Source organism: Poecilia mexicana, unplaced genomic scaffold (assembly GCF_051168715.1).
Source record: "Poecilia mexicana isolate PSO_F unplaced genomic scaffold, ASM5116871v1 scaffold_3, whole genome shotgun sequence".
NCBI lineage: Eukaryota > Metazoa > Chordata > Actinopteri > Cyprinodontiformes > Poeciliidae > Poecilia > Poecilia mexicana.
The window spans coordinates 18,684,350-18,703,795 of NW_028263372.1; the positions used below are offsets into that span (position 1 = coordinate 18,684,350).

The 19,446-nt window shown below is 37.5% G+C and overlaps 1 protein-coding gene across 1 annotated transcript in view; it reads left to right on the forward strand.

Moving 5' to 3' along the window:
* The first annotated feature begins 1,254 nt into the window (after positions 1-1,254).
* The window catches only part of syt7b (synaptotagmin VIIb), a 60,895-nt gene continuing 42,703 nt past the window's right edge, over positions 1,255-19,446 (forward strand). The window contains exons 1-3 of the mRNA XM_088004265.1: positions 1,255-2,708; positions 12,908-12,987; positions 15,348-15,482. Coding sequence (XP_087860391.1) covers positions 2,418-2,708; positions 12,908-12,987; positions 15,348-15,482 — 506 coding nt within the window. The 5' untranslated portion in view covers positions 1,255-2,417. The remainder of the gene's footprint in view (positions 2,709-12,907; positions 12,988-15,347; positions 15,483-19,446) is intronic.

Sequence of the window (19,446 nt, forward strand, 5' to 3'; positions counted from 1 at the left end):
AAAGACGTCTTTGGAGAATTCCAAGAGCAAATCTAATCTGTTACTTCTGTGTAGAAAGTTTTATAGTAAAAGGCGTATTCTTATCTTTAATTTATTCAGACAAGGCGTATCTTTGCTCATCCAACCAGGAGCTATCTCTGACCCTCTCTCAAGCCAGAAACCCCTGCCGTGTTTACGGCCTTTCACAGATGAGTGTGAAAAGCTACAACTTCTACTGTATTGTTTTCCCACACAGACAAAAGGCAGTTCAAACGATCCTAGCAAACCATCTGCTGTAACTACAAGTAAAATAAAGGTCAAAAAGTCAGAATACATTACTAATTTCAAAACCACAATTAGGCCATTTGAATCTAGACATGTTAAGTTTTAAAACTAGCTTATTTTAAATTTATTTTCTCAACAGTAGGAACAACGAAAGGAACTAAAAACTGTAAAAATGACACAGAAGAGGATTAATAAATCACAAACCTCATGTTGCTGAAATGCACATGTTTTCAGTCAAAACTTTGCCTCAAACCACAATAAAAATCTGAGTGTGATGAATTTGAAAGGTTTGTTAGTTCATGATTACTGGAAGCTTTCCAAGAACAAAGGAAACAATGAAACTGTGAAAAGCATTGAAGTGGTGGATGGTTTGGGTTGGCAGCAGCCTGACTGAAATCACAAGCCAACAGAGCAAAGGGGACCAGCCAAGAGAAAAAGTCCAAAACTGGGCTGGGAATCAAAACAGGGCAGATGATCTGACAGGGAAAATAGCTGGAAAGCCAAGTCAAACAGAGCAAGCTAAGCAGTCCATACCAAAACTGGACAGCTTCATAAACTGGAGAGGTTAATGAGTGAATGGAGAGTGAAAAAAAGGGAATAGGTTAAGAGAACTGGACAGTTGGGATTGGGAATGACAAAATAGATAAGTGTGGGACAGGATGTAAAATGACTGGAGAGGTAATGAATGTAATAAAAAGATAAGTGAATGAGTAAACAAGCCAAACATATATTATATATGTAAATCTTGTATTATTGTTTTGCAAAGACAGGTGTCTTGCAAAACAATTAAAAAAATATTTGGACAAATTCACAGACACAAGACAATTCATGAATGAATGAAAGTTGTTAAAATGTTGTTGATGGATATTTACTCTCCAGCCCATGTGTTTCCTCCACTTTGCGCAGGACAAACAAAGTAAGAAAAAAAACAAACTACATAAAACAGATGACTTAAAAGATTTTCAGAGCAGGGTTGCATTTCACCAGCAGAGCAGCTCCAAAGCAGGTTGATTTGAACTCTGTGCTGATATGCTTCTGGGCAAATCCAAAACCATAAGATGTGACCTCCATCTGTACCGGCTATTTGGATGTGTGATCTGCATAATGGACTTGGATATTTACATTTATATCTACTTTTGTGAGAACTGCACTTTTTTAAATTCTTCTCACAGAGGTTAGATCTGATTATGCAAACGAAGCGGGTATGGTTGGTGAACAAACTGACAAGGCCAAACCCCAGTACTGGCTGCGGTATGGATTTTATATTTTACCTTTTGAGAGATGAACTTGAGAGCCTGCCCTTCACAAACCTTCTGTCAGATTCTGAATGCTAGGTGTATTTTTTTTTCTTATTTTCAATCCGTCTTGCTTAGTTTAAACATGATACTACATAATTTTTCAACCAGTATGTATAAAGTTACATTTCACCATCTCTGCAAGTGGAGGACATTGATTGACTCAGTGCAGGCAACATAAAATTCAAACTAGGAACAAATGTTTTTTGGAAGGCAGAAACCAACATCAATACATTTTGAACAAAACACAACAACAACAACAACAAAAAACTACATCAAAATACAGAACAGGTGAATATTTCCCAGCACCGGTCAATACACAATTATAAAATGCAGCACAAATAAAATCCATAAATCTCAATTTAAAAAAAAAAAAAAATCCATAAAGCTAATATTTAGAGGTGAAGAAGAAATTCATTTATTTTCAGGTTGAGAATATCTCGAAATAATTATAGACTGTGCTGGAGAGAAAAGAATGTGATGGTTATTAGCTCATTGTCAGCGTTGTTTTGCTTTCCTGCCTGTGCATTCTGAATTACTTAGCAAATAACTGAATGAATGTCATGCTTGGGAGGCAGTAATTGAAAGATATAGAAATTGAAAATAGAGCCCTCTGGAAAATAAATCATCTGTCAAGACAGGAACAAAGTTTGTAAGGGATTTTGGAGATAGAGGAGAGAGAACGGAGGTTGGTAATTGCATGGCTTCTGGCCTCGTGATATTTTTTTTTTCACCCTGACGTGCGCATCCCTCGTTGATACATGCAGGGAACATGAGTAAGAAGCTGTTTCATTGCCTTTATGTCTTTCCCCCCGCACTGCTCTTACTTTTCTCTCTCTTACTGATGAAAGATGCCAGATGACAAGGATGAATGGAGAAGGAAGGAGAGAAGCCATTGATCCTGAATATCCCGCAAATATGGCTTTCGCTAACATCCGAATGTTCATATGTGAGCACTTTAAAGATCTGGAGTGTTGTATGGAATGCACTAATACCTTCCTCTATATCTGTCTTTGTCTTCTCGGTCTTTGTCTCTCCCTCTTAGGCTCAGAGTCACTCAGTGTACTCCTGCTCTCTGTTGCAGTCGTAGTATGTGCCGTTTGGCTCGTAGCTTTATGTGGGATCTGCACCTGGTGTCAACGTAAACTGGTAAGTTGCGGTGCCTAACATTTTAGCGTGCATTTGTTGCTAATGACAATTGTTTCTCAGTGTAAGTTGACGGCACATACACTCAGAATGTCATTCACTTTGGCTTTTTCTGAGAAATCAGACCTTATGCTTTCTTTACTCCTTATTTTAATAGCCTTATTCATTTACTTGGGGTTGTTCAGATTGATCACATGTAGTCAGTATCTTACAGGCAGTAGAAAGCATTTAGATGGTCTTATGACAAACAGGCCAAAGCAGAAAATAAGTGGTTCTGTAAATATAAGCACTTGCAGAAGTGCTAATACCGTTTCCACTGTATGTAATGCACTGTAAGGTATTTTTGGTACTTGAACTGTTAACATAGACAATTCCTGTCCCATGAATACTAAGGGTCTATTAGAGTTGTTTTTCAGGCACATATTGCTTTCAGCTTTGGCTTACTGCTGTATGGGATTCGGTCTCAAGCAGAAAGTACCATAGCTAAAATAATGCGGTCACGGCACTTTTGGGGTGCATGTGTTGGAGTAGTTTTTCCTTTGCCCGCATTTTTTCACCAAACCATAAATTTAACATTACTATTAAAAAAATAGGAGCAAGGACACTCGCTAAACTACTAGAAGGAGATCTTTGTAAACAGATAAACTTGTACTGAACCAAAAACTCAGTTTCTCCAGAGGAAGCAACTAGTTTAGCCTGCTAGTGCAGCAGAATAAAGTCTTCTATGTGCATCACGTTTTCTCATAACAGCTGACTCAGAGGCAGGTCATTCTGTACCATGCAAAACGATTTCAACCCAAACCTCACAGCATTTTGAATCGATTCTTTCCAAATCACTCTTTAAGTTCACCATCTTTAGGACATTTGTTTGCATTGCAGCACGTTTTTCAATAAAACATCCTCCATGAAGCCATGGTAACCGCACACACTGAAAATGCTACATGTATCCTGTCACAAGTCTGATACTCCTTACAACACAGCCTCTGTTATCTCAGAATAACTTCAACCAGATTGACAATTACAAAGCCACTGTTGAAGAAGATTTGCATCAAGCTTGACTGGAGTTCGTCAAAAGCCAGGCGGGAGACTCTATGGTCAAGGGGAAAAAATTATTTGGTCTGATGAGACCAACATGGAGCTTTTTCAGGCGAGATGCTACGTGTGGCTTACACTAACCACTGCATAGCAGCACAAAACAAACCATTTCCACTGTGAAGCATGGTGGTTACTGCGTCCAATGAAGCTTGTAAAGACACAGGATGAAATAAGTGGCTTGAAGGGAAATCCTGGAGGACAATTTGTTTCCCTCCTCAAGAGAACTATGGCTTTTAAAAATATTTTACAGCAAGACAATGACACCAATCATGCAAGTAAAGCTACACACGAATGATTTGAAGACGGGAAGGTGGAGGTTTTGGAATGGCCCAGTCAAAGCTCAGACTTGAGTCCTGTAGAGAATTTGTTGCTGAATTTGAAATGTGCTTAAAATGGGTGAATATTTATGCAATATTTATCTTGTCAAATTTTCAAATTGATTTGTAACAGCAATGAAAAGGGCAACACATCCAAGAGGGTGAGAACTTTTCATAGGCACTGTAATGATACATCTGAACCTCATTTGAGAGACAGAGCAAAACAAAGTTCACTCTTAGTGGATCTGCAGTGAGATTTCTTCTCACTGCAGCACATGCAGTGCTGTGCAAAGACCCAAATATATATCAGTTGAGGCGGTGTTAAAAAATATGAAAAAAAAGAAAGAAAGTGTAACAAAAGCTGCAGGAAACTTCTAGTTTTAGTTGTTTCACATGGTGAAATACAGTGATACTCCAGCTAGCCTGGGGTACTGTGAAACATCTACAAATACAAGAAAGGATTCTTTCAAGAAAAGATTTTTGATTCTTTAGCATCACTGTATATTCTTGAAAGATTTGTGTAATCTCTTCCACTGCCAGAAGGGGGAAATGTAAAATTCTGAACTGCGGCATGGAAATATCATCCCTCACTAACCATGTTTATGCTGCTATGTTTCCAGAGGGATTATGAACAATTTGCTGTGAGGATGAGTTATAGATGTGTAGAAAGTCAGGCTTCTCTGTTGACACCAGTGTGACCTTGAATTGAATGCAGACTCTGTTGTTTTCGCTGATTTGTGCTTTGCTTTCCAGAAGAAGAATGCGGCTGTATGTTTCCCATGACAGAAAACGCCAACGTCCTTCATAAACATGCCTCTGTATGCTCAGAGCTTGTGCATCATGGTTGTTTGCCTCCAGCCCACGTCACTATGCTAATGAATCATATGTTAATGGAGATATATCTGCACTACTGGCCACTGAAGAAGCTGTAATTTGTCCTATAAGTTTTGATATCTGTTGCTGTCATTTCCTAAATTCGGTCTGCCGGTCCTCCTTGCTGTTCTGCTCTCTTTTCTCTGCTTGTCTTAGTATCACTGCTGCACAGCTTGTTCATAAAACATGCAAAAGCTGAGCACTAACTATAGTTAGTGCTCAGCTTTTGCATGTTTGTATATCATCTGAACAGCCTAAGGCTGTTCAGATGATATACATCTCTTTAAAAGACAGAGCAGTCACTATTGTTCACACCTGACAAATTGATTTGTTTTCTTTTTCTTGCATTTTCAAGGTATCAGTGTCTCTGTCTTTGTTCTTGTCTTACCATCGTTTTTCTTGAAGAGCCTGTCGTGGATTTATCTCTTTGTCACTTAATCTCCATGAACATGTCAGGATGATTCCTTTCTACAGTATCACCCCTCTCTTATGTCATGCTATGACGGGGCGCGGCATTGTTATGCTAACAAACGCTTATGGAGAAAAATGAACGGAAATTAAACGCATGTAACAGCTAGAGTGATTTAACAGCATCAGATTTATGAGTTAATGGCGAAAACAGCATTTGGCAAATTAACCATATTTATCATTGTTTTGAAAAGAGACCTCATTGGAAAGCATATTTTAATTTGCGTTAAATATGATTTTAATTGTGCATGTAATGGTAAATATGGTTTATTACAAATAAGATATGCAGACAGGAATCACAGTGCAACTATGTTAAAATAGCTAATGTTAAACTCTGTGCTCTGGTATGTGAGCATTTAGAGTTCATTAGATTTCTGCCTGTTATCATTTAATTAACTGTTGTTAGTTAAAATTATTTCTGTTTAGTCACAACCAGTAACCATGTTTTCCACTTTTCCAAAGCATAACCATCCACCCCCCCTCCTCCCCCCCCCTTTTTTTTTTTTTTAGTTTTTTAATGCATTATAACAAAAAATAAATAATCAGAGATAAAAACAATTGTGGATGCAGAAATTCCTCCAATTGCATCCAGCCTAGTTTTTTTTTTTTTTTCCAACACTGTGAGCTCATAAAACCAATTATCGCTTCAACTCCCACAGAAACATGCACAGATCAGTCAGCAGCAGCACAATACCTCCTCACCTGTGGAGCAGTGCGCATCCAGGCATGTTGATAATCAGGGACCCTCCAGCTGATCCAATTTAACCAGAGGCGAAAAACAGGAGAAAGTCCCATAATAAGCTTCCTCTCACTCCCCCCACCACCCCCCACAAAAATCTCATCTATTCTGAATTTTGCAATGTATTTTAAGCTTGTGATTAGACAGTAGTTTACAAACTGAACTTGTGTTTTCACATCACATCCTGTTTTTGGGATGGCATTATGGATCAAATAATTTCCAGAAAATAAGTGTGTGACATCTTTTGAGTGCGCAGAACCGTTCTGAATCAGATTTGAGTTATTCAAGTTCAGAAGTTTATAATACTTTTTGTCATGGATTCATTATTGCTTTCGCTGATGATCTTATGAAGCAAAGTAATTTCCTTGAACTTACAGTATATGTTTTTTTTTTCTTTTTCACTTTAATGAACGTTCTGAGTTTTAATCTATAAAAGTACTTCAATAATTGGAGCATTCAGGGTTTACTTAGTTTTTTTTATATAAATGTGGAGCACTTGATGGGTCTGAGATGCAGTGCACACTATCTCAATTTCTGCTTAAGGAATGTTAAAGTGTGAATAAAAAATATTTGTTTTTGATATGTTGAATCTATATATAATTTTCTCCATCTGCATATTTGTTACAGTAATCAAGCTGGTCAGTAATCTTTCCACTCTGTGTATTTTGAGCTCCAAGTCGGTGAGTTTGGCAGGACTCCTTGTCATCACCTCAACCTTTAGCTCTTCCATGGATTCTCCATCAAATTCAAGTCGAGGCTGGGCGGGCCATTCCAAAATGATAATTTGACTTCCAGTCAAAAAAGAATGTTGGGAAATTAAAATATTTCTTCATACCTAAATCTGTCAGAGGTATAAATTAGTTTGTCCGTAGCTGTGCGGCTGTCTGGCTTCTTGCCACGGGATGTTTGCGGGAGAAAAAGAGGGGAGGAGAGCAGGAGGAGATGTGGGACAGAAGCAGGAACTGCCATAAAGGCTTACAGATGAGCAGGAAGAAAAGGTGTCGAACATCCAAGTGTGTAACAAACACCATGACAGCACGACTTAAGAGAGCTGAAGAGCAAATCACAGTCTGTCCAGTTCATCTCATGCTGCATCTTTATCATCCTCTGCACAGCTTCATTATTCTACATTCTCTTTCAAGCTCCCTCAATCTTGTCTCTTTCTGTTTTTCACATGCCTCCCTGCTTGGTCGTCTCACTCAGTCGCTCCTGTTTCTCCCCGTCCTCCAGATCATCCTCTGTGTTTCTCACATCCTCCCACACTCTCTTGATGTTGTACCTTCTCCGCCCTTTCTCTCTCACCTGAAGATTTTATCATTCTCTTTAATGATAGATGAGCTCGAGCTGATAGTATATTCTCGACTGTTAGAAATGTGTCTCTCATTTCCTGAATCTGATATTATCCTGCGTGTTCACAGTGTAACAGCTGGATGTGAAAGGTACATATCAGGTTAGGCCCCCTGGCTTTGCCGTCTATTGACAGTGTTTGTGCCGCTGTGCATGGCGTATGAGATGTGGCTTGATAAATAATGGAGTTTATTGTGTATGCATTAGAGATAGATAAACTAGAATATAAAAATAGGCTATCTGTCTGCAGGACTCTGAAAGCTGTAGTAAGATAAGCATTTTGCTTGTCGTGTCTGGAAGCTTAAAGGCTCCAGGCAGCTTGACATTCGTTTTTTTCAACACAAATACTTAGTTCACCTGTCAGTTCAAAAATAGTGAATAATGTCTTTACCAAGCCTGTCATGTTAAAAAGTAAAACTGGTATTTTAAAAGAGAGCCAAAACAGCAAAACAGAACATATTGATTGATTTAAAAAAATATATCTAAATATGATTTAATCTATAATCGGTGTTATTTTATTTTATTTTTTTTAGGTTATTCAGATAGTCATAAGTATTCATATCATTGGATTATTAAAACTCCGTTAGGTTTACAACTATTTTTGATTGCACCTGCTTCCATAAAGCGAGACTTTTAAGAAGCCTTTATCAGATTGAGAATGTTGGTGTTGGTCAAACGTTAACTGGATTATTCTGCGTTTTTCTACAGAACTCAAAACCTTTTGTATGTTGTTCTTCACGTGCTTTTGTTTTGGAAAGCTGCAATGCATACTTACATTTCATTGGAAACTTCGAGACAGCTGCTCTTCGGAGACTCTATTCGCTTTCATATATAATTCATGGCACACAGTTTCATTCAGCTGAGCAGGGCCTGACGTCAGACTGACCTCCTTTCAGGGTTTCGTGGCAGTACAGGGTCTTGATGGTTAGCACTATCCCTGGTCCTCTGTGTGAAGCTGCTGCTTGCCTGGGACTTTTAAGATGGCATGAAGTCTTCATATGTGTGTACTGCTCTCTGGGGAGCTCCTAACAATCCAAAGATGTGCTGTGAAGGTCAGCTGGGAAGTGACCTGCAAGCAGGTGTGAATATAAAATGAAACGGTTGTGCCCTGAAAACATGAACTACAGAAACTAGATTAGGACAAACAGGAAGAGACTCAGGACAAAGGTCAAACTCATATCTATTTGTGATTTACAATTTTAAAATTTAAAGATTATTTAGGATTTTCTTTTTCACCTTTTCTATAATTAGACCTTAAAGTCAGAAAAAAAAAAAAAACAGTAACCAAGGGCCTTTTATACAGAAAAGGACTGCAGAGCATAACACCACAAATGCATCAGTACAACCAGGTCACTGAATATCAGCATCATTTTCACCAGGAGCAAACCGTATAACGCAATAGCTGTTATAAATATCTTCTGACAAGTGCAGCGCCAAGATCAAGTCTGTGGCTCGCCTCTTCAGTGTCGTAGTAAAATACACAGCATGTAATCCACACCTGCAACAAGCTTCTAAATGTCCGTCTCAATGCGGATTCTACTGAAAAGCCATTGTTGAATAAAGTTAGGAAAAAAAGAGATAAATAAAAACAACACTAAAGCATATGGAATAATACATATTTGACCTTTTTAAATATGTTTAAGGAACAATGTACATCAGTTCATAATTCACATGTTCCTGACTTAATGGAAAGCAATGTCATTCCGATCCTTGACAAGCTGAGAGTGTAAAATAAAAAAAATAAATAAAATAAAATAAACAAGAAAACATGATTGCTAAATTTACATGAGCATAAATGAAAAGATAATCAATCGAGAGACAAAGTAAGTTTTGGAGAATATATAACAGGCCCTATCTAAATTTTATTGTTTTATTAGTCACCAGTCACTACTTCACAGATTTGCAGAACAGACTTTTACGTTGTAATGCTTATTTTAGGAGCTGTAATACTTGTGTGCCTTTTACATTGTTTTTATTGAAATGTTAAAACTTAAAGACTTCCTACATCAAAAGCTTCATGTAAGTGAAGGCGGCCCACTATGTCACTCACTGCTATATAATTTATTTATGGTACTACATAGATAAAAAAAAAAAAAAGTCAACTTCCAGATACAGTAGAATAGTGTTTCTGAGGTCAAAATGGCATAAAGCATAATAAAGGACTAATATTCAACCTTGAGCCATGATTTGAGTTACCTACCCCTCGAAATTATTATTAAAGAGTAAAACACTAGAGATAAAATTAAGCTGTCAAACCAAGTGCTAGATCTAATGTTTTATTCAAAGTCCATCTCATAAAAAGTTAAGATAATATATAAACTGTTTCATGCCTTCTTTTTAGATATACTCTCAGTTCTTATTAATGCTCTATTGGACAGCAAAGAAGACATTTCTATCGCTGACCAATTTTTTTAACATGATCTTCTTTCAGTTGTGATGCTTTTTGAAACGGTCACAGTTGATGTTCTCTCTTCTAAAGCAGTAAGTGGTAGATGATGCATGAATATTAATCATTCTGGTCAGATTGTACTTTTGTTTAGGGGCTTCATATCATCCACTCTCACCACTTATAAACAAAATAACAATGAGCATGAAAACCTTAAATGCTTACATGACATGACGATGTCTTAGGTTGTTATCAGATTAATAAATTGATCAGTATCTAAGTTGATGAAACCAAACATTGACTAAAAACAGAACAAAGCGATCATATGGGAAAAGATGAAAAAAGAACTGCGCCCATAATTCCCCTTATAATGGGTAAAATCAACTCTGAATAATGCCCTGAATATTATATTACATAGAATTTCTTTATAAAGCTGCAGATATACTGTATAAGAAAAATCAGTGTTTTTAAAAAAAAGGACTTTCTATAGAGTTTAAAGACTTAATTTGCTCCCACCATCTACACCTCTCCGTCTGGACTTTTAAGATTTAATAACACAATTTGTTCCACGTTTTGAAAGCCTTGTGTTAAAACTTGATTACGGGGTCCCATAGAAATGCAAAAATGGATAAAATAGTTTCCCAGAAACATTAGACAGCAGGAACCTTTCTTCAGTTCTTCAGCTCCCTTCAGTTTGTGCTGCTGGCCAAGGTTTTTATCAGAGTTGCCGCTCACTTAGAGCAGCAGTGACTAACCGGCTTCATATGGAGTTGTGTTTATTTTTGCCATCGTTTCTGTATATTTGACTGGCCAAACAAGTTGGATGCTCACCCATCACTGACTCGATTTAAAAACGAGCTTACTTTGCTTGAGTTGACATTTTACTTTATCAAAATGGAGCAGCATACGAAGACAAACATCAGGTTTTAATTTAGCAGAATTAAATTCAACAGGTTTGGTGTGTCAGCAGTGGTCTGGTCAGCCACTAGTTAAGTTCTCCTCATGTCTTGTTTGTTAGGTCAGTTTTGTGCTTGAGTTCTTTGTGTTACTACGTGAGTTGTAGTTTGTTATGTTGACCTCAGTTTTGGGCCCAATTCATCATTTTTTAACTATTTTTGGACTTTTTGTAATAAATTAAGAATATTTTTTTGGAATCCATTCAGCATCTTTCTGGCTGCTCTGTGTAAAACACTCACAAAACACAGGCCAAAAAACCCCCAAAAATATTAAAAATATATATATATATTTTACACAGTGGCACAGCCTTGCTTTTTTCCAGAATGATAGTACTGATGTTAATAATAATATTAGCAGAGAAGATTTCAAAGTGGGACAGATTTCACATTTCTTTCACACAGGAAAATTATTCAACAACTTCACTCATACTTACAATCATGCCTAACTTCTTTAATCTGAATACAGATATCATGTCTCTAACTCTCATAAGCCTCCCTCATAAATGCACCTTTTGTTGTTAACAGTTCAGGATAATGTTTGCTGTTGTGTCGTTTTACCAAATCACTCCTTTAAATTTAAATCATCAGACATGCATCATAGAGTATTTGTAGAATATAGACGTGAAATGATGTCAAAAGTGTCGTATGTAATTTAAACTTCAAGTTGATGAGGAAAAGGTTTAATTACAGCAACAGATGCAGCAGAAGTCCCTCGTGAGGTTCAGTTTACGAAGGTTACTTCCTTCTATTTTACTGTAGCAACATATTTTTTACAAAAACTACATGATACATTTCTCTCTCTCTTTCTCTGATTACTGTCGACACTCTGAGTACAAAAGACGTAAGTAACTCAGTAAGAAAAAGCTTTGTGTTTTAGCCCTCAAGAGTTCAGTGAACATGGAGTTCAATAAAATATGCAGGTCAGTGACTGTACGTAGCACTAAAAGCAAAATCCAGCAAGTCGCAAAAAGAGCCTTTAGCCCAAAAAATGGTTTCCAATTTTTTTAATGCCATTTTTTTTTTGCAATGTTAGATTTTATTTTAAGACTTTTAGTGTAAAATGTAAACCTAGTATAAGGATTTTAAAGCAGGAAGAGCTTTACTCATAATTATTTGTTTCCACAAACAGATACCACGGTACCAAGCCTCCAGCATGATGTTTTGGTGTCTCACAATGTTTGTAATTTTGCTTACTCTTCTTAATACTTATAAAGGCCAAATGGTTTGAAGGGAATGTTACTACTTTTTGCATATGATTCCTAAGAAGAAACCACTAAATGCAGCACAGTTAGCATGAGAAGTGGGGCAAAGTCATTGTTTTGCAAGTCAAAAGAAGGTTGAGGTCTTTTCACCTTTCGATTGAAACGCGCTCTCTGCGTGGTTTGAGAGCGCAAATCTTTTCAAGTCAAAAGGTTCAAGTCATGTCTTGTATTTTATTTTATTTTATTTTATTTTTGTGAATTTGTCAAGGTGTGTCTAAAAGTTATTAAATTTACGACTTCAAACTTCGACTCAAGTTCACACCTCTGACCAACCTTATCCGTAGGATTTCTCGCCTCTTCCAGAACTAAAGTGATCAGAAGGAACCTAGATGCCTGTGTGTGAGCTCAGTTTTACAGCTGTGCCACCTCTGTAGGGTGTTATGGACATATCCCACGGAGTTTAAATATTGACTGGCTTATATGTGTGTCTGATTTACGGATGGATTGGACAGCATTTCGTTTAATCTCTGTAAAGATATGTTTGTGCATGTTTCATTCATCTCAGAGTGTGTTTTTGCATCTCATTAGAGTAAAGTGGTCTCTTGTCACCTTGATCCTCTGAAGCGTGCCGCCAGCCTGGCATCCAACCAGATCTATTACTCTTCTCGCATTTATCATTTTGCACCACACTTGATGGAATCTGATGTCGTCCTAAAGCCTACATAATGAACACTTCACTTGCAAAACGCAGCATGTCTCTAAGGTCTGTCTCTCTCTTGTCCCTCTCCATCTCTGTGTCTCTGCTTAATGTCTTTTCAGGGGAAGAGAAATAAACCGGGGATGGAGGCTGCCAGCTCTCCAGATTCCGTGAGAGGTCGAGGAGAAAATAAAGCCATCAAGTAGGTGTCAGAGAGGGAGTAGATGTGGACGCATGGAAATGACCCATGATGTGGTGATAGTTTCAGATTTTCACAGCCAATTTCTGATTGCAGAGCTAATGTATAGTAATAGTGTATATGTAATGTGATTGCTCCCTGCGTGGTGCTGAAGGGCCGCCAGGAGATGACACTGTTTAAGTAGGAATACATTTTCAAGGACGATCAATTTAAAAAAAAAAAATCTTAAGGTACAAAGTGTAGAGAAATGAGTTTTTTCAAGTTGTCTGCAGAACAGTGGTCAGTGGGGTCATGGAAAACATTTTCTAAACAAAACTACAGCTGAATTCTCCTGTAACAATATGACTTTTGAATAAACTTCCCCTGTTGTTGCTGCAGAGCTCATGCATTTTTAACAGATCTTTTAAATTGAGTGTCGCCTCTAGCATGTGAAGATCTCTCTGAGTGGTCAATTCAACTTAGCACAAAATAGAATGAAATATTTTGTTTTTTTTTTTGTTCTATAACATTTCTTGGCAGTGAAGTTTATACCACCGGAAAGCCAGTTTATTTCCTCTTCAAATAGTGCCACATCTGGAAGGGAAATGCATTCGTGGGTTGAGCTGCACAGAAATATTTGCCAAGTGCTCTCCATCAATGCCAAACAGCTTTTAGTGAAATAAGTGGGATGGCATGGGAAAACAATTCCCAAACTGAAGAAAAAAAAGGCCAGTCGTCATTGAATTCGATCCTAATGCAGGGAGATACAGAGACAAGTTTCCAAAAAACAACAACAAAAAAACAGTGACAATCTCGTATCCCCACTTCTTGGGACTGTAACATTCTTCAACATGTCAGTGCCCCAAAATGTGGGGGGTAGAGAGGAAGAACGGCTTGTGGTCCAGTCGTGGGATCAGCTATGGCGTTCTGCTCAAGCCAGAACGGCGAACATACGCACATGCAACAAATGCTGGTTGACAAAGAATCTATCCCACAGGAGCGTTAAACCAAGCTGGTGACAACCATGAGGAAGGACTGCCAGGCCTTTGTTGTACGAATCTCTAACACATTGATGAGGGGCCTCTGTGATAAGTCAATAATCTGTTAAATAGTAAATATGTCTTCAAATTCCTAACATCCAGTCCAGTTAAAAACAACAAAAAAAGAGTCATAGAATAAGTTTTTTGCTAATGATTGGGAGGTATTGGCAAGCCACAAACTCAAAAGCAGGAAAATGTATCTCCAAAGATATAACAGTTACACCCATCAACACTGTTAACACTAAGCAAACAGAAACACAAAGCATGAATATAGTGCATATTGAAAAATAATCCTTAGTTCCATTTATTGGAAACATCCGATATCCGAGAAGATAAATTGTTGTGATTTTAAAAATTTTATATTTTCATAATATTAACGTTATTACAGTTGAGACTGCTGAAAAATGACAACGTCCTTTGTCTTTTTTTTTCTCTGAAATTTTTGACGTTCTCCTCATTTAAAGCAATAATACTCATCACTGATTCATGACCAAATGGCTTTTATTGCGATTTCTCATCATTTTCAGTTGTTTAATAGGGAGCTGTAAATTAGTAATACAGTAGCCATCCATTAATTGGGAGACTGTTGGCTCTGTGTGTCAAAATGTCCTGGAGCAAGACACACAGCCACACTTCATGCTGCAGAGGGACGGTTGCATTAAAACAAGAAAGTGGAGCTTATAGGCGGCTAATTTATAATAATAGGATCTTTATCTGCGAGTAGGTTAGGGTTGGTTTCAAAAGTACTGTAAAGTGATCTTTTAAAAAAATATGAGTAATAAATATGGGTTTTAAGGTTTGTTGTATACAACAAATTAGATTAGTCCACAGTTTTTTTTTTAGTTGATGTTTCAAAATTGTATAAGTTTGTTTCATAACAAGTGTGATTTTCATGAAGATATCTTGAATTCTAATGTTTAATATCTTAGGTGTAATTATATTACAGATTTTTTAATATATATTTTTGGAAAAGCATCATATTATTATTTATAATTGATGATTGTTATAATCTCATTTTTACCATATGGTTTTATTCTGGCCTATATTTTTCTATTTCTGTTGTTCTATAACAGTCCTGCAATCCTCATCCTCGCTGCAGCCCGCACTGTCATTATATTTAACATCAAGTCCAGTTTTTATGTTATTATTATTACTTCATACTATTATTGTTTACTTTTCCCTGTTTATCACATCCTTTCTCTCCACTCTGGCATTTTTTTTGTGTTTTCTTTTGTTTTTTTTAGACACTTCACTCATCTGTGGATGTTTTCTTTCCTTACAGCTGCCTGTCACAGTTTGACGCTCTCTGATGTCTAACCTTTTGCCGTCTCTCTCTGGCTGCAGCGATCTAGACAGAGACTTTTGGAATAACAATGACAGCAGCAACGTGCAGCAGAGGTGGAGCTCCTACCCGCCCAAGGAGTTCCTCCTAAATATGTCTCCCTATGCTCCCTACGGAGACCCTCGCCTCACTCCCAAGTGAGTCCCGGTCGTGGCTGGTAAGGGACCCCCTCAGTCAGGGCAGGGCTGTCATCAACAGGGGCTGCAACAGTAAAGGAGTTATTTTATTCAAGTGTTTTGCCACTCTTGCTTGACAAAATACCCACATTTTCTTCAAATCTAATTCAAACGAGGGTCAATTCATCATTCTGAACATTTAAAAGGTCACTGTAATATCCCGCAGAGGAGTAAAAAAAGGAAGAAAAAAAACTAATTTTGTAACACTGCCTGGCCATTTGTCTTTTAACAGCAGTCTCCTCTCATCCCTGATAATCCTCATGTTTCTACATTTGGGCATGCAGTGGTGTTTAGTATGCACTGCTGGCCATGCAGCACCTGATCGAGATGTGCAGCTCCATCCTTTAATATTGCTGTGATTCTGAGGACTGCTCAAACACTGCCAGACATACAACCATTTGTTTAAAATGGCATTTGTATTAGAAGGTGGTGTTCCGATAGCACAAAAGTAGCCAACGTAATTCATTGATCCCATACATAAACCTAGAAATCCACAATAAAACTGAAATTATGAACAAAATAAAATGCTAAATATGTTCTTCCTTTGACACCTAAGAAATGTCCAATTCAATTCATTCAAGAATCACAGATTCAGGCTTTGGCAGGGAAACATTTTCTATAAAATGCATATCCACTGACAATGGATTGTTACAGTAACGTCTTATTTAGCTTCAGAAAAGCAGACATATCCTGCAAATGAAAACGCTTGACAGTCCCATTGCTTACAGCCCTGTGAGCCTCACCAGACCTTCTCTGGCTTTCACCTGCAACCCATGGAGAGATATCATGGAGACAGATAACCCTCAGAGCAGATTTCACTGCTTTACATTTTCCTCATATTTTATTCAACGGGTCAATTAATTTCATCTCAAAACACCGTAGCTGCTCAATTATAATAATTATAAGCAATTAGATTCTCCACTGAGGGCTGACTGTCTTTTTTTTTTTATTGTTTTGGGTCCGATTGAACAAAGAGCTTGACATTTGCAGAAGTGTACTTATTGGTTTTCTGGAGGAAAGTTAGATCTGAAAATTAATGCTTGTCTTCAACGAAATGTTTTTGATTAAATACGAAGCTACAGAAAACAAATTACAGGACTTTAGCATGAAGACTGGAAACAAATGAGCTCTTCTGAGCCTTCCAGGTGTTTAAATTATGGCAGCCCCAAGAACTAAACCCAGTAGTTTCTGGGAAATTACAGCACCGATATAAAATTATTGTTATTCACTCGGAGCTCCTTCAACTGTTTTAAAAATTTGAAGCAGTGACTCTCAAAAGTGTACACACTGCTGATAAAGTTCAGAGATCTTATGATATAAAAAGGTTCAATCAGTTCAACCTAAAAATACCAAACAAAACAAAACACACTGCATGATGCTGCCACGTCTCTCTGTGATTACAATGTTTTTTCAGTAAACATACATGGTATTTCTGTTGCTTTTTCCCCCAAACATACATTTTTCAACTCAAATATTTCAGTGTGATGTTGTCAGACTGTAGCAAACTGTTCTATGAGGATTAGGGAGATTTTATACTTTCTGTCTTCCAAACCTACTTCTGAGTCCTGGCTTTGAGAATACAGGAGATTGGTGTCGTATGTAGAACAGAACCAGAACTTGTTGTAAAGTTCATAAAGCTCTTTGAGTGCTGACCTTTTAGCAGCTTTCCTGACCAGTTTCAGTCTTTTAATATCAGTATTGTTTGATGTATTTTTTTCAATATTCTGTGTCCGGATTGACTGTGACATGAGATACAAATAACGCGTCCTGGGAGACACAAACTTTACTTCAGGTTTATTAGGTTTGAACTCAACTCTAAAGGCCGAATCAAAAAGTATTTCAGTAGAGTTAGTTTTCATGTGAACGCTTACATAATCCAGGTTACCAGCGCTTGTTTCTTTTTGCTAAACATTTTATTATTCGATTGAATTATGCAAGATAAATGTCACAAATTTTGAAACAATTTATCATATTATTTGCCATTTTAAACAGAGTGTGCACACTTTCGAGAACCTCTGCATACTTTCAATATTTTTAATCTAGCCAAGCAGCATTTGTGCAGATGTCAAGTGTTTTTGCTTGTTTTTGTTTTCAAGCTGAACACAAAAACTAGTAATTGTAGGAAGTTTTGGCAGAAGGATTTTGTTCCCTCTGAACAGCTCTCCTGGTATGTTGCCAGTCTTCATGCCAAGTTATACCAAGCATCTGGCCAAAGTTCTACAATCAATCTTATATTCTGGCTCCCCACCAGAAAACAAATGTGCACGTTTCTTGAAATCTGTTCTTTAAGCTGTTCTTTAATTTTGCTTTTCACAGTTTCTTTTTATTTCTCTGTGTTTGTACGTGTGAGGTCTTTATGTTTTCCCGTCTCACCTCTTCCTCCCCTTGCTCCGTGTTTTCTTCTTGTTGTAAGTACTCCCACTTTAGCTCGTAGTACTCTAAATGCTGCAAGGCTTCCCGATAGCCCTCCTGAGTCTGGTCTGAACTGAGCTCTGTTCCAAAAATAGTGCCTCCTTTGTAAACAGCAGAGCAATTAAGTGTTTGGATGGTTAAAACATCTGCTACGTATCAGCCTCCACTCCGTCATTTAGATGCATCTCACACGATCGCCGAGGCATCAGGTGAACCCGCTCGTTCTTATCCTCTCTAATTACAACTCACTTGACTCTTTCAAAACCTCCAGGTGATCAATTACTCCGTCTGTGCACTGACGCCGAAAATATTGTAAACTCAGCGAGGAGTGGTGATTGCAGCCTTTGTTAGGACTGCGTTGCATTAGGCTATCAATGTGAGTGCTTAGTTTTGATTGGCATTTATTAAACTGGTGAGAATGTCATTTCTGAAGTGATCCATTATCCCACATGTTCAATTGCTGCAGCACGTTTATTTTTGTTTTTGCAGAACAAATATGCAATTTAGAGGTCAATTGGAAGGCAAGAAAAATTACTAGAGATCTTCTTCAAGGTAACTCCAAATGTGCTAACCAAATGTGCCCCTCCACTAAGTAAAATACTTATTGTCTAAATGTTGTTAGAGACACCCTCCTGTTGTGCAGCTGTTGTCGTGTGGTTTGCTTTTGCTCCAAAGGTCCCGTATTAAAGTCAGCGTTCAGTCTGTACTCGTCTCTGTGGCTCTCCGTCCAGGTCAGCAGGTGTGGATTTGTAGCATGCTGAGTAATATTTCTTCTTTTCTTACAGGGAGTCTTTGGTGGTAAACATTAGATTAAAGCGTTGCAGGTGTGTGAGATTGCAGACATTAGTGCCATGTGCTCTCATCACCTGCATCTGCAGCCTTAAAACCCCAGAATGATGCATCGGCATAATTACAAAGCCGTGCTGCCCACTTCAACCAGCCAGCAGGTCACTCATCGCCATAGCTTTGCGTGGTGAAATTGGCCCATTTCTCTTTATTTATGAGTAAATCCCAGAGAACTGTGGAGCTTGGAAAATCAAAAGTTTCCCCATACGTCCCCACGGAAGGGTCTCTGCGGAAAAATTTACTAAAACTTATTTTCTGTTGGTAATCTTTTACAGAAAATAAAATACCAACTACTTTTTGTAATGCTTCTAGTTTTTAAAAGTACCATGATGGTAAAAAAGTAAGTACACCTGCTTTCAGTTTTAATTTTCTACATTTGTAACACCAAAATCATCTTAAAGTCAAGTAAATGCAACCACTCAAAATCAATTGCTATTGGTTATTTTACAAGAACTAAGTAAAGCGTTAAGGGGATATTGCTTGCCTATTCTTGGTTTGGATAGTTTTGGGTGTTTTTCATAATGAATGAATTTATTTGAAAACTACCGTTTATTTTTACACAGACTATCTTTGTCTGATATTAAAAATGTGACGATCTGAAAATTTTAGAAAGATTGTCACATGAAGTAAAAATGGCAGAAAACTTTTTTATTGTCTCAGCATAGAT